We start from the raw sequence: 14898 nt of genomic DNA on the forward strand, positions 1-14898 counted from the left end.
GTTATATGAGAATTGTCGACTCATCACGACATAAATAAGCGATGATTAAGAAAATAATAGACGAACATTAGATTCATTATCACTTCGAAAAATGGATTTTACATTTCATTTTCAAGGAATTTCGGTGTGTGGGATATGTACATACGTACCTGTCATCAAAAAAGATACTCTCTCTTCCTAAACGAAAATCGAAAGAACGGTGGAAAACAAAAGGTTTTATTTGTTATTTCTTTGAATTAAAAGTTTCTTTTCTAAATCTATGTAAATAAAATTATAACTTTGAAATGTAAAACTTTACGGATATTTCAACTTAGACGTTTAGTTTAGATTGTCTAAAGAGAATTGGATATTTTTAGAATTTTTGTCTGTCTCTTTGTCTGTTCGTTCCGGATTAACGCAAAATCTACTGAATCAATTTTGATTAACTTTCTTCATTCTATTCAGTATATATTAGGGAACAGTATAACTCAATTATTAGTGAACCTGTCTGTTCGTTTACCATCACGTCATATGAAAACATAGGCAAAGTAGCAGAGCCTTATACATATATATGTGCTCCGCCATTAAAACGAAAAACATTGTATTCGGATAGTGCTTAAATACTTTTTTCATTGAAGCAATATTTTTTAACTCGTACAGTGTGAAGCGATTTAACTATTTAACTATTTTTATAAATAAAATTACGACTTTGTTTGTAATTGTACAATTTTCAAATAATTTTGACGTCGAATTAGCCATTCTTGGAACTTTTATGTGTCTGAATATTTGTTTCGTCGTAACTCGAAAATGGTTTAACATATTTCAGTAAAATTGTATATAGATACAGACATCACTTCAACTTAAAAAATAGGCTATTTTTCTATTTTTTTTGTTATTTGCAATGTAGAGTAATTTTAACAGTCATTTTTAAATCGATATTTATGTGAGCGAAGTCACGGGGAAAAGCTAATTTCTATTAAAATATAAATTAATACATAATTAATTTATGTAAGCATATAAACGTTGTATTAATTACAACGATGTATTCACCAATATTTTAATCAAAGTTATTTAGGTATACGGTTTTCAGTATGCATTTCAATGACATTACATGTAGTTATAACAAGTCATTTGTTATTCCTGTTCAATATTTTCAACCATCCATTTATTTGCATAAATCGTTATTTTGTAATTTCTGACTACGTGTTCTTTGCACATAAAGAAGAACATTAACACGTTAATGAGAATACAAATCCTGGAATGTGTTCCATGAAAAATCATTGTAAATAATAAATGTTTGGTACCTTCACGGAGTATGTGCTTTTCATCTTTAGAGTAATTTATACATATATGAAGTTAGTTATTATGTACACTACGTATGAATTACGCTTATATGTTTTATACTCTAATACTTCACTATATTTTTCATAACATAAGTAATTTTAGTTTTTATTTCATATTTCAATTCCTCTAAGTAAAACTATTTTCTTATCGATAGTTGTTGTAAATAAAGAAATAAACTTCGCAAACAGCTACGAATTAAGAACATTAACGAGACAATAGATTGTTAACATCGGGTAGCTTTGAACGACAACGCATGGCTATCAGTCAACCGGAACGTTACGGCACTATACATATACTTGTATTTATCAAAAACCCGAGAAGGCTCTAGGACACTATATCATAGATTGTTTTTCTGTTTAATATATAAAGTTTCACGTAACTCGTTATTCACGACAATGGTTCCACACTATATATATTTGTTATATATAAATTATTTATACAGGGTGTTCAGCCAGCTCTGGGAAAAATTTTAATGGAGGATTCCAGAGGCCAAAATAAGACGAAAATCAAGAATACCAATTTGTTGATGGAGTCTTCGTTAAAAAGTTGTTAACGTTTAAAGTTCCACTCGTACTGAATTTTTTTCTCGAAATTGCGCAGGATTTCAAGGATATGACTAAAGACCAAAAATGATTGTAATTGATCCCCGCAACCGAAAATAATTTTTCCAGAATGATTTGAAATTTTTTTTTTCGCCGAAAAATTTAGGCACCTAATTAGATTTTCGGTAAGGAATTTTTGTCTCGAAAATGCGTAGGATTTCGAGGGTATGTGTAATGACCAAAAATGATTATAATTGACCCCCGCAATCGAAAATAATTTTTCCAGAATGATTTGAAATTTTTGAATTTAATTGTTAATAACTTTTTAACGAAACCTCCATCAACAAATTGGTATTCTTGATTTTCGTCTCATTTTGGCCTCTAGAATCTCCCATTAAAATTTTTCCCAGGGGTGGCTGAACACCATGTATATTATTGAGTTTTGAATAATGCTTGTAAAAATACAATCGCATAGATTAATCCCTTAACAGAGTAGTCCTTCGAGTTAGTAGTTGGCCTACTACGTGCAATCGTTACAAAATCCAAACGAGGAAACTCAATCGCGGATATTTAACAAATGGTTTATTACAACTAAATTTTATATGTATTACGATTTCATCACTTTTCATACGATAATTTGAAATGTTATTGAGGATTTTAGACTCTAACCCATAAGTGGGGTCTGAATCTCAACTGAATTATTTTATTTAATGTTGATTTTTACCAAATTGGTAAATGAAAATCAACTTTCCTTTAAAGCATTTAAAAAATAATGAACTAATGGAGGATTACATAAATTTTCAAATAAATACTTTAACATATATTAAACAATTATTGGGACCGCCGCAGCAGTCCGAATAATCCATTTAAGGGTTAATAAGAATCTTGCTCCAGTGTTGTAGAACCTCTTGAATAAATAACGTTTGACTCTCGTATATATTACAAATGTTTGCAAATACTTCAGGAAAAAATAAAGTATGTATTTTCGAAAGTATAATACGACAATATTCATTCTATAATTCGTAAAGATTAGAAATGAGTACACTGGTATTTAGTTTTGATATTTCTTTATGCCTATTTATTTGATTTTTTCTTATTTCAGAAAATGTTTTCATGTTATCTCAATACACAACATATCGTTCTTTTGTTTAAATTTTATACGTTGAATTAGTTTCAACTTTCGTAAGATAAGTTAAACAATTATTAAATAAATATCTGGTAATTTAAAAATATTAACTAATAATCTAAGTTTATTTTGTTCCGTCACGGAATAATTAATTCATTATTTTTATTATTAATTATGAAAAAAAATTAATTCTTCGATTGTCCACAATCTCGGTACGTAACAAGTTCAGTAGAAGACAATGCGATCGACTTGCGATGAGAACGAGGTGAAGATTGACTTTCCTATTGCGGTCTCGCCTCTCGAAGAATAATGATATCTATCAAAGGAAACGATTACAGAAAAGATTAGCTAGAAATACTTTCCTTAAGATCAAATTGAAAGCGTCAGAAGATTGTTTGTTTGCACAGTGTTTTCAACTTTTCCCTTTTGCCTTATCTTTGTTCGTTTGTTTCTTTCATGGAAAATTTAAACTGGTTTGTTATCTATATATTATTTATTATCGAGATTTATTGTATATTTGTATATTATTATGTCTAAAATATAATGTCATGTTTCGATCAATATTATTATCATTAACTTATAAATGAGAAGACAACGAAAAGCAAAGAGCTTATTACTAGAGTGAATATTTAAAAGTGCTACAATTACTCACAAAAATAATGATTAAAAAGTTATAATACAATAAACTACGTAACAAACTACGTAAACTCGCTGAATTAAATCTCATTTTAACTAATGAATTTTGTACGCGTGGCATGGCATAATTATTAAATTTTTAAACACGATCTCATTAAATGCATTTAAATGTTGCAAAAGAAAAGCTGCTGCGTTGCAAGGAAAACGTTTCTTTAGGATACGATAAACAGAAAAGCTTGTCTAGTGAAATATTTTTCTCATACCACTATAAACGTTCCCAGTACTGTTAGCATTTTGCAGCTGGTGGCTATATAGTCACCTCCAGTTACGAGAGGGTTAAGTATAGGTTAATATGGCGAATAAATGTGTCACGATTTTTCATTTGTCGTGCCCGCCCCATGAATGATAAACAAGTCGGGACATATTTAAAACAGAGACTTGTTCCATCATATTCTGAAACGAAACGGGATTATATAGACCGAGTCACGCAATATGATTAGGTCATATCTTTCTTATGATTAATAATACAAGAAGAACTTGAAATGTACTTGCAAAATGCAATTGTACATTTTTCTTTCTCAATTTAAACCATGTGTTTTTTTTGTGAAACGATTTTATACGTTATTCGAACAATATATGAGGTATTCCAAATAAATAATATAATGAAACGACTTAGCAAAATGCGTGAGTATCTTATGATCGATGTATAGAGAATTTTCTTAAACAAACGAAACACATAATCGAAAAATTATAAAAATGTATTATGAGATATTAGTATTTTACTAACTGTTTCAACTTTTTTTTTACTTTTATATACCGTTTATTTAAGAACAATTGAAGTGTCTCGAAAAGTTTTTAATTTTCGACTGTCTTACTTTCATACTTCTTAAATGCTAAACAATATGGAAAATTGATTTATGTAAATAGAAACATAATTCCATTTTAAAAGAAACAGTTACATTCTGCAGATTCATCGTTCTATTACCAAACAAATATTATAATGAGTTAAAAATTATTAAACGGTTTAACTTCTTCCTTTACCACTTTCTTCTTCTTGCCTTGCTACATAGAAAGAACATTTTCTCGTTACTTTTCCTCCTAAATAGTTTGAAGCTCGAATCTGGTAAAGTAAACGTTCTAGAACGCCATTCATTATCTTCCAAGTAATATGGAAAAGTTGATACTGATTAGCTGCATAGAAACCAACACCCAGATTGATCATGTAACTTAACCATCAAAATCTCTTTCAATGGAGATTGTTTTCTATCCCCACATTTTAATGGGAGATTCTAGAGGTAAAAATAAGATGGCAATCAAGAATATCAATTTCTTGATTTACGCTTCGTTAAAAAGTTATTCAAAAATTAAATTCGCAAATCGTTCTGAAAAAATTATTTTCGGTTGCGGGGGTCAATTACAATCATTTTTGGTGAATAGACATACTCCTGAAATCTTACCTACTTTCGAGAAAAAAATTAGAGTAGGTACTGTTAGATGAAATTAAAAAATTTCAAATCATACTAAAAAAATTCTATTTAGTTACAGGGGTCAATTATAAGCATTTTTGGTGAATAAACATACCCCGAAATTCTACGCACTTTCAGAACAAAAATTCAGTAAGGGCGAAATTTTAAACGTTAGTAACTTTTTAACGAAGCCTCCATCAATAAATTGGTATTCTTGATTTTCGTCTTATTTTGGCCTCCAGAATCTCCCATTAAAATTTTTTCCAGGGGTGGCCGAACACCCTGTATAAATCGTCAGATATTTACCCTTTCCGGTTTAGAACAGTACCGTCACCCATAGGCTCTACGTTGCGTTACGTTTATCAAAAAATTGGTTGTATTTAGTAAGATCAGGCTCAAGTTCTCTTTTCAATTATAAAGTGACCTTATAGAATCTGCGAATTTGGCATAAATTCTATTACGACAATTTTTATTACTGTTCGTGACAAAGTACATTGTAATCTTGTATACGAAAGCTTGAATAAACAATATAAAATTCTAATCATTTAATAAGCGAATAAATCACTTAATAACTCATTGTCTAATTTAGAAAATCTCGCATATCATAATCGGATACTTACCGCTCGAGTTGTATCCAATTATTAATTTAACGTTACGAGGCCAACTAACAGTCTCCTGGGGTTCTCTAATGTTGCATCACGTTCGTTCACACGTCTATAAATATCCAAATACGAATTTTTGTAGCCTAGTGGCTCCTCGATTTCGCTTGGGATTCATGTACGAACGATCCTGTGGTTCCTTAATTTCATATTAGGTTTGTCTGCATTCTACAGTGTCGTGATTTTGCATCAAGTTTGTCCATGAATTTTTCATTTTGTAACGAATTCGTCTACGCGTGTTACAACCTTCTAGCAGCTCTTCCTCTTATTTTAATAGCTCTCCGATTTTGTATCGGGTTCGTCTACGTTTCACCTTCCTGCGGTTCCCTGATTTCGTATCAGGTTCGTACACACGTGATTCCATCCTAGAAACTTCCTAATATCGCATCAAGTTCGTTCTCGCTATCAATAATCCTAACGACTCCCCGATTAAGCATTGAGTTAATTCGTGTACCTGACTAACAAACTAAAACCATATTCCTTTGGCAGTTCTTCTCTCTCTCTCTCTCTCTTGTCATTCTTATGCGTTAAGGTTCTGGCTCATAGCAGCCCAATTATAAAAGACACGATACTTTTTTATCACGATATTTTAGGTAAAGAATTTTCGTCAAGTTGAATTTAATTAATTCACAATTAAGTTGCTTTTATTGATTTCAATTGATTGCACTTTCCATTCGTTGAATATAACTAATTGTTTGTAGAAAGTGTTTGATCGAATTAAATACTTAAAAAACTCTGACACTTGTAAATAAGTGATATACAATTTGTACATAATTACGTAAATAATATATAAAATTAAAAAATGTGAGTATTTATTAAAGAAAATAAATGAAACTGTTTTGAAGACGATCCAAGAAAAACATGTTCCTGTTGTTGTCATAATCCGACGATCAGTATTTTAATAAAAAGAAATGTTTCTATAATTCATATTTTTCTATATTAAAAATGTTCTTTTACGTCTCTAAAAATTGCATCTGCAATTTTGGAAAATACTATTTATGCCGTATCGGCGTCGTGGTGCCACGACCGGTGAACGCCACGTGTGAAGCTTTATTGTGAGATTATATGTTATAATGGAAATAAATAGTTGGTTTAAGTTAGACATATAACACACCTCTGCGAATATACCACACTATTGCATATAGATTACAAATTCTATCAATCCACCAATTACAGAAACACTATTTCATTCAATCAATTCGTTGCTGTTCTACTGGCTCAACAATAAATATTATGTTTTCTTTTTCAGTGCTTGGCAGTTGTCGGAGCCAATATTGTGGACACGAGAGATTAATGGAGTGTAGTAGGCCCTTCGAAAGAACCAACGATGAATTCAATTTACCAATGAAAAAGGAGGAACTACTAAAAATGTGCTCGTAAGTTTTCCCTAATTCATATATTTATCGGACCGTTCAGCTTCATCGATGGCAATTGGGATGAATATATTTCATCTGTTATTTCAAGGTGCACACCTCGATTATAGTATTGAGAGAATTTCTAGAGTGGGTGGCCAAATGATTAGTTATACATACTAAAGAGCACATTTTGATCAATTTGAAGCTATCTTACATTATTAAAAGAGCCAATATATGAACTATCTAATGCATTTTTAGATAAAATAGGTATTATTTATAATTAAAAAAAACCTTATCTGTTAAATAACATTTATTTGAGTAAAATCAAAAATCAAATATTTTTAAAAACATGTCCTATTATTTATAAGAACCTTCCTCAACGTAAATCACATACAGTTTGAGTCCTTTTTGGCACATTTTGAAGACATTGCTTGACGTTAATTGCCTAATGTCTTCAATTCCTCAATAAAATTAGTTTTTTCTTTAGTAATAGTTTCATTAGCGATTTTATGTTTTAGAAGCTCTCGTGTACATGTTTAATGGAGAAAATTTAGTGTTTTGCCTTGACAAAGTAATTATAACTTCATTAAAAATATCTGTTCTATCAATTTTTAAATGTACTTTTAACGTTTGTAAATAATAATTTGACCATTTACTGTGGGTACATAGTAGCAACTATTTCTAACGAGATGATCTTTTTTTTATATTTTTATGCTTTAAAACGAATACTAATGGGGAGTTGTCAAAGTTTCGTGCTCAATTCTTTTAACCAAGGACAAAGGAAAATATCTGTCTCATTATTTGCTTTACTGAAGTTGTTTCGATGTTTTAACAGTTTATTTGTCGAATAAATATGCTGCTGAAAATAATTAGAGAGTCGTCTACTCGAATGAATTACTGCAGTACTATTTACATATGATAGTTCAAAAATTCGTTTAAGGTGTACAACATCTTATTAGTACTTGAATATATGTAGCTTCAAAAGCGAATTCAGCACATTAAAATAATAAATAAAATGTATTTAAACATGGGTCCTATGCGACTTTACTTTCGAGTTACAGGCTTTGTTTTGTATTTCAACCGAATAGGAGTATGTTGTCATAAATATTATTCAAAATTGTTATTATCTCAAGGGAAAGATGTTTAAATGGTTTCAAAATTGTTGTAATGACAATGATTTTAGAGCAATTTCATAAAAATGCAATTTTAGGTGATTTCGATTTTAAAAATGTATAATACATTATTAATTCATTATTAATTCCTTCAAAATTCTTCATTTTAAAACCTGCATTAGATGTAATCGTAATTAAAAATTGAAATGTTATAAAAATATAAAAGCATTCATTTTTACGCTTCAAATGAATTTGTTTTTATTGGAAATAGGTGGTGGAATAAAAAAACAATTTACTTTATATAACTTTTACTTAGCTTTTACTAAACACGTGGAAGGCACGTCTTCACGCTTTCAAAGGAACGTACAGAATGAATAGGTCAGTGACGAAAAATTCGTCCCGTACCCTCAGACCCAATCGGTCCTATACTTTGTCTGAACAAGCCAAGGAAGGGACACAGCTGCACCCTCTTGACTTGTATTTCGAAACATACGCGTCGATGGTTTTTGTCACATAAAGAAAACTTTCTCTTTTCGAAGAGAAAAACCAACAGTTTTTAATTTTCTTTAAAACAGGAGCGAACGCGTAATCACGGTGAGAGCAATTTATGACTAAATAGTACGCAGGTTCAACAATTTTACATAAACCGAAGTGAATGTGATCGTAGTGAATACGGAGCAATATGATCAATGTAATCGAAACGGGAGCGGAATTTGAGCGAATCGAGAGTGGAATTTGATCTAGACAAGAGCGGACCGATAGTCCGAATAGACCTTTTATGTGCAAACTAGTGTAAAGAAATTGATTTATAAAAAAAAAAAAAAAAAAAAAAAAACCCAAACAATAAACAAACAAACATGATTTCATTAAAAAAAGAACAATGAAATTGCACGAAAAGAGAAAATAATGTCATAGGAAAATAGATATTAATAAACAATTAAACTTTTTATTGTCAATGATAAAATTAATAATTTAACATAATCAAATTTTATGACGACGTACATATAAAAACGTCGTATGATTTCTATATGGATACATGTTGCTTTAATTGTTTCCTCGTATTTTAATTTGTTTCTTTTTCCAAAGTTTCAAGATCCTTTTCAATTTTATAAAGTCAATATTCTCATCTTTTTATATCAAAATTCGTAAGAATTTCAGTAATGACAAATATTTCCGTTTATTTCCTACTCGTTAATTATTAAGTTCAGGACAAACAAAATATAACACTTTTTTTTTTTTAAGAATTTAGTTTTCCTTCAAATTATGACATATAATGTTCAGCATTTTACTTAAATAATTAATGTGATTAATATGTACCGTTCTTTTCTCAAAGGATTCTGTTTTTTTTATCCGCCTTGCAGAAACGTAAGTTTTCCACTGTAAAATGGAAAGTTTGGGAGAGTTTTTGATCGAGCTGATGTTGAATTTCAATAGAGAGCTCGAACGTTCTTGCTTACTCAGTGTCATTAGAGTTTCGATGGTTTCAAAACTGCCCGGTTTTCCGAGTCGATTGTACTGATAATTAGATCAATCGACGAAACTTTAATGGGAAGTAAATTTTTTTGAAACGCGTACCGCTCTAGTTTTATTGACTATTCGTTCGTTTTCTTGATCGAGGAACTTGGTAAACGAGTTGAAAGGTTGAAAGAGAATTCGAATAAGCCCACTTGCTAATTTGTAGTAAGTTTAAGGAACGGTGTATTCGAGATTTCTTTAGGGTTTTAATTAGTCTTCTAGATGGTTATATTTAATTGATTATTCAAAACTATGATGATAAACTATTGACATCGATTATTCTAATTGGAAATTTGAAAATTATCCCAAGCAATTAACCCTTTGAGCTCTGAATATTCCTGGCCGAAACGGTTCGTAGGGACTATCGCGGCTATCGCTGACCATCGCTGGGGGCGGAATTCTTTTTTGCCACACTGAAGTGACAATTCAAGGCGCAAACAGTAATAAATTATAGTGATTCTTTTGCAGAAGGTTAAATAATTAAAGACTTATTTTCGAGCATTAAAATTATGTATTATAAACATTAACAATTTAAAACATTAAATATTACAATCAACTAAAAAACTTAATTTGATATTTACAACAGGAATTAATAATTTTTTTGGGAGAGTGGGACGTAAAATGGGATTTCCATTTCGGAAATTCCCGGGGATTTTTATGACCCTAATATTGCCCAACCGCTACTTAAGGAAGGCAAATTACTAACGAGTGCCCCTGTATTAATTTTACACGAAAATAACTGCATATTGATTGAAAAAATCAACAAACGCATATATGCGCCCTTAGTCCAGGCGGATGATTTAGAGAAAACACATAAATGCGGCCTTAGGCTACACGGATGACTTTCGCCAAACGCATATATGCGTCCATAGAGCTCTAAGGGTTAAAGTTAACCCATGATCTAACGTGACTTTGATTTTACATTTCCATTATCTATGTTTTTGAAGTCTGATCTAATCTTATTGTCAATACATATGTATTTATTGTAAGTTTTAAGCAGTACATACGAACAATCATTATACAACAAATATTTTACAATATCTCATACCAGGGTAGATATAGATAAAAATTTGCGTTCATTAAAATTTACTTTTCAGTTTATATCTCATTATAAGTGTTTATCAATAGTTATATCGTATAATATTTTTCAGAAACCAAACATAATTTGAGTTATAGAGGGTCAACGTTTTAACTATTTTGTTTTGATCCTCTTCAGAAACAGTACAGAAATTTAATTTAAAAAAACAATATAGTATACAGATGAATGTAATAAAATATGTTTAACATAACATTAGCACTTATGATTAATAACTTTCTATAATTTATTATATGAGTATACTGTTAACTCATAAGTCATATTTTTACTTTTTCAATCAAACACATATAAACATGCTTACTTGTTTGTACATTTTTCTTTATGTTATATCGCATTGTACTTTTAGATTAATTATCGATATTGTTTTTATAAGAGAACCCAAACAAAATGGTTGAAACGTTAATGTTTGGAATTTATTCGCCAATAATTTTACGATCAGGAATGAGAATGAATCATTTATTTAAACATTAAATTGATGTAAAATTGGATATACATACATATATTTGTGTTGAGAATGAAATTATTAACATGGCGAGACAAATTGTTACAAATATCACTTGAAAAAATGTTATCATCTTTTACAAAGCTACTTACTTTAAAAAAGATTCAATGACTTGCGAGCTATTTCAATTACTCTAGCAAAACGTCAATAACAAAAGAACGCTCGGAAATACTTTTTAAAATCAATCGATGGATGTTTAATTTTGCTATAATAACTATTTATCCGTTTGCAGAGGTGCTTTTTGGTTTATTTATACAATTTCTCCAAGTTGTTTTCAAAAAAACCAAACGCAGATCCATTCAGGGAATACGAGCTGTTTATTTTGGAACGAAGCATCCAAATGCGGTCAGTTAATAAAGTGAAATAAAAATCATAAATTTGAGAAAGTTTAATTGGACTGATAATTTAATCGATCAACGAAATCGTAGCAGGAGGTGAATTTTTACTTTATGTTGACACTTTATTAATATTTTTTATTAATATTTATAATACAGAATTAGGTCATAATTTTTAATTTCTGTCTCCTGAGGAACATTGCTGCAGTTATTCCAAACAGAGCTTCGTACATTATGACAGAAACCAATCACGTCTGAAACAACACAGGAACCACACAAAAGAAAGTTATACAACTCGTTAAAATCCAAAACAAGAAAACCCTTGGCATTGATCTGATTAATGGAAAGATCTTAAAAAACTCCCTGTTAAAGCAGTAAACATGCTTACTGTAATCTTATGAGTCCTAATACTATACTATACAGGGTGTTTGGTCACCTTTAGGAAAAATTTTAATGGGAGATTCTAGAGGCCAAAATAAGATGAAAATCAAGAATATCAATTTCTTGACTAAGGCTTCATTAAAAAGTTATTAAACAATTAAATTAAAAAATTTCAAATCATTTTGTAAAAATTATTTTTGGTTACGGGGGTCAATTACAATCATTTTTGGTGAATACGCATATTCCTGAAGTCCTATCCATTTCCGAGAAAAAAATTCGAATAGGTGTAAAATTTTTCGACAAATTTAAAAAATTTCAAATCATACTTAAAGATTATATTTAGTTACAGGGGTCAAAATCCTACGCATTTTCGAGAAAAAAATTCTTTACCGAAAATCTAATGTGAGGCCAGAAATGATTCTCAGCATGCAAATCTTTAAAATATCATAACTCCTGAACGGATTGGAGGATTTTAATTTTTCAAAATACAAACATCGCGTATTTTAGTGGAGAATATGTAGAAATTCTAACAATATTGAAAAAGTTGTTCCTTGGCACCGTAAAGTGAGAAACCCCCCATAAAAATGGTCCAATTTCCAAACGTCTATAACTCCTACAATAGTGAATATATTTTCATGAAATTTGTTTCTGAAGTAGAGCTCATGGATACCTACAAAAAAGTATTATTTAACTTTTTAGTAGAGCGCCAAACAAAATTACTAAAAATTAAAAAACGAATTTTTAAGAAAAATTGACAGTGGGTAGATAACTCTCGGCGAAAAAGAAAAGATTTTTAATAATTCTAGAAAAATTATTTTCATTTGCGGAGGTCAATTACAATAATTTTTGGTGAATAGACCTACCCCCGAAATCCTACCAACTTTCTGGAAAAAAATTCAGTCCGGGTGGAACTTTAAACGTGAATAACTTTTTAACGAAGCCTCTATCAACAAATTAGTATTCTTGATTTTTGTCTTATTTTGGCCTCTAGAATCTCCCATTAAAATTTTTCCCAGGGATGGCCAAGCACTTTGAATACTACTGGAAAGTATAATTTTAAAAGATAAAACTTAATTTCATTCCACTAGTTAAGTTTTAGAAACAAGTACACTACCATAGAACATTTCCACAGATTACTGAACAAAATCACTCTGATCTTTCAGCAACAGCAATACTACGCTGCACTTTTTCTCGATATTGAAAAAGCCTTCAACAAGGTGTGACATAAATGTCCTCTACACAAGACCAAACAAAATTTTCCCGCATCTCATTACCAGCTTCTGAAATGATACCTTGGATATAAAACATTCTCTGTTACAATGCAGAATTTCATCTTGGATGTTTATAACATTGAAGTAGGTGAAATAAACATAAAAAAATATTTTATAGTCCACCCGATCCCAGTTTGACATTTTAGGATTAAACGTGACCAGGAAACAAAGTGATTTTAATACACAATATTTTCTTAGACATCCTGGTACTAGACAGAAAATTCCAATGTACGACTTCTTTCTCTTCAGAGAAAAACGTATGTCACTTGTATTTACGTAAATTAAACTGGAGACTCCTGTTTATAAAATAACATTACTAACGACTGCTGGTTTTGTAAAATTTATAGATACTATGAATTTGATATTGTAAACAATGCAAATGACAATTTTAGTAAAGTCGTAATCGCAAAAATAATTTAATTTATAATAGTAATTACTATACAAGTATAATTTTTATATACAGATACAATATTTTGATATTTTACAATGAAAGAAAAATATATCTTATGTTTCTTGAAATTTTGTATGGCTCTTATAATTAGAAGGATCATGACTTACAGTTTAAACTAGAGGGCACTAACTTTTCAGTGACATGGGTCATATTGGGATATTAATATTAATAAAGATCATATTTGGACATTAAGGTTAATAAGGGGGTCACAGTAAAGCTAGCCAACTTTAAGTACGCGAATTAGGCACAGTGTGCAAAAACATCTGAAATGCGGACAAAACATGAAAGCGTAATTTTATTTGTGTGAAAATTAGTACATTAGGGTTCTTGAAATTGCCAGTTACGAATTTGATGTCAGATTAAATATCGAATTAACCGTACATTGATAAATAAATATTTTCGTTCATAAAATAGTAAAGTTTTGGATATACTATTGTATTACCATATTGACATTACTGAATAAAAAATTCAAAGATATTGCTTAATCAAACACAAATTATATTAAAAATTCATTTGTTTTGATTGTAATTTTATGAAATTATAAGGAATATGTAAAAGGTGTGTTTATACATGTATATAGATATAGTTTTAATTTTTGCTTACCTAGTAACAATAACAGTAGTATATATCAAAAATATATAAAAAATAGAACTAGTATAACTGTTCCTTTTACTTCTTAAGCTTATTGCATAATGTAAATAATTTAATTAGCTCAGAATCTTTTAATTAAAGGAATTTTACAATTTACATCATAATATTACTAATAAAATTTCTACGAACGTTTCAAAACAAATTTTTAATTAGTGACTGAAAAAGTATGCCGTGATAACTAATAACGTTGCAGTATTATTAGAAACATTAATAATATATTAATAATATACCATTAGTGGTATCAATTTTGAGAAAACACATTAAAATATACAGTAATCATTTAGTCAAGTCATTCTGTCTACAGATTTTATGGTGGACAAAACCGCGACCGCGAGAATACATCATTTATTCTTAAAACACAATTGTCTTTTTTTTGTACAAACACGTGCAAGACTTTTCTGTTAGATATTATCATAGGCATATTCAGAAATACATTCCATGCAAAACTGTAATAGAATTTATGCAAAATTCCCGGAT

At 29.8% G+C, this 14898-nt stretch overlaps 1 protein-coding gene across 2 annotated transcripts in view; it reads left to right on the forward strand.

The window, feature by feature from the left end:
- LOC143341152 (uncharacterized) overlaps positions 1–14898 on the forward strand; it is a 231247-nt gene that overhangs the window by 131866 nt on the left and 84483 nt on the right. For both annotated transcript variants that reach the window (XR_013079564.1, XM_076763872.1), the window contains exon 2: positions 7002–7128. Coding sequence is in view for 1 of the 2 variants with exons in the window: in XM_076763872.1 (XP_076619987.1) it covers positions 7002–7128 (127 nt within the window). In the remaining variant the exon portion in view is untranslated. The remainder of the gene's footprint in view (positions 1–7001; positions 7129–14898) is intronic.

The sequence above is a fragment of the Colletes latitarsis genome, chromosome 4 (assembly GCF_051014445.1).
Source record: "Colletes latitarsis isolate SP2378_abdomen chromosome 4, iyColLati1, whole genome shotgun sequence".
Lineage (NCBI taxonomy): Eukaryota > Metazoa > Arthropoda > Insecta > Hymenoptera > Colletidae > Colletes > Colletes latitarsis.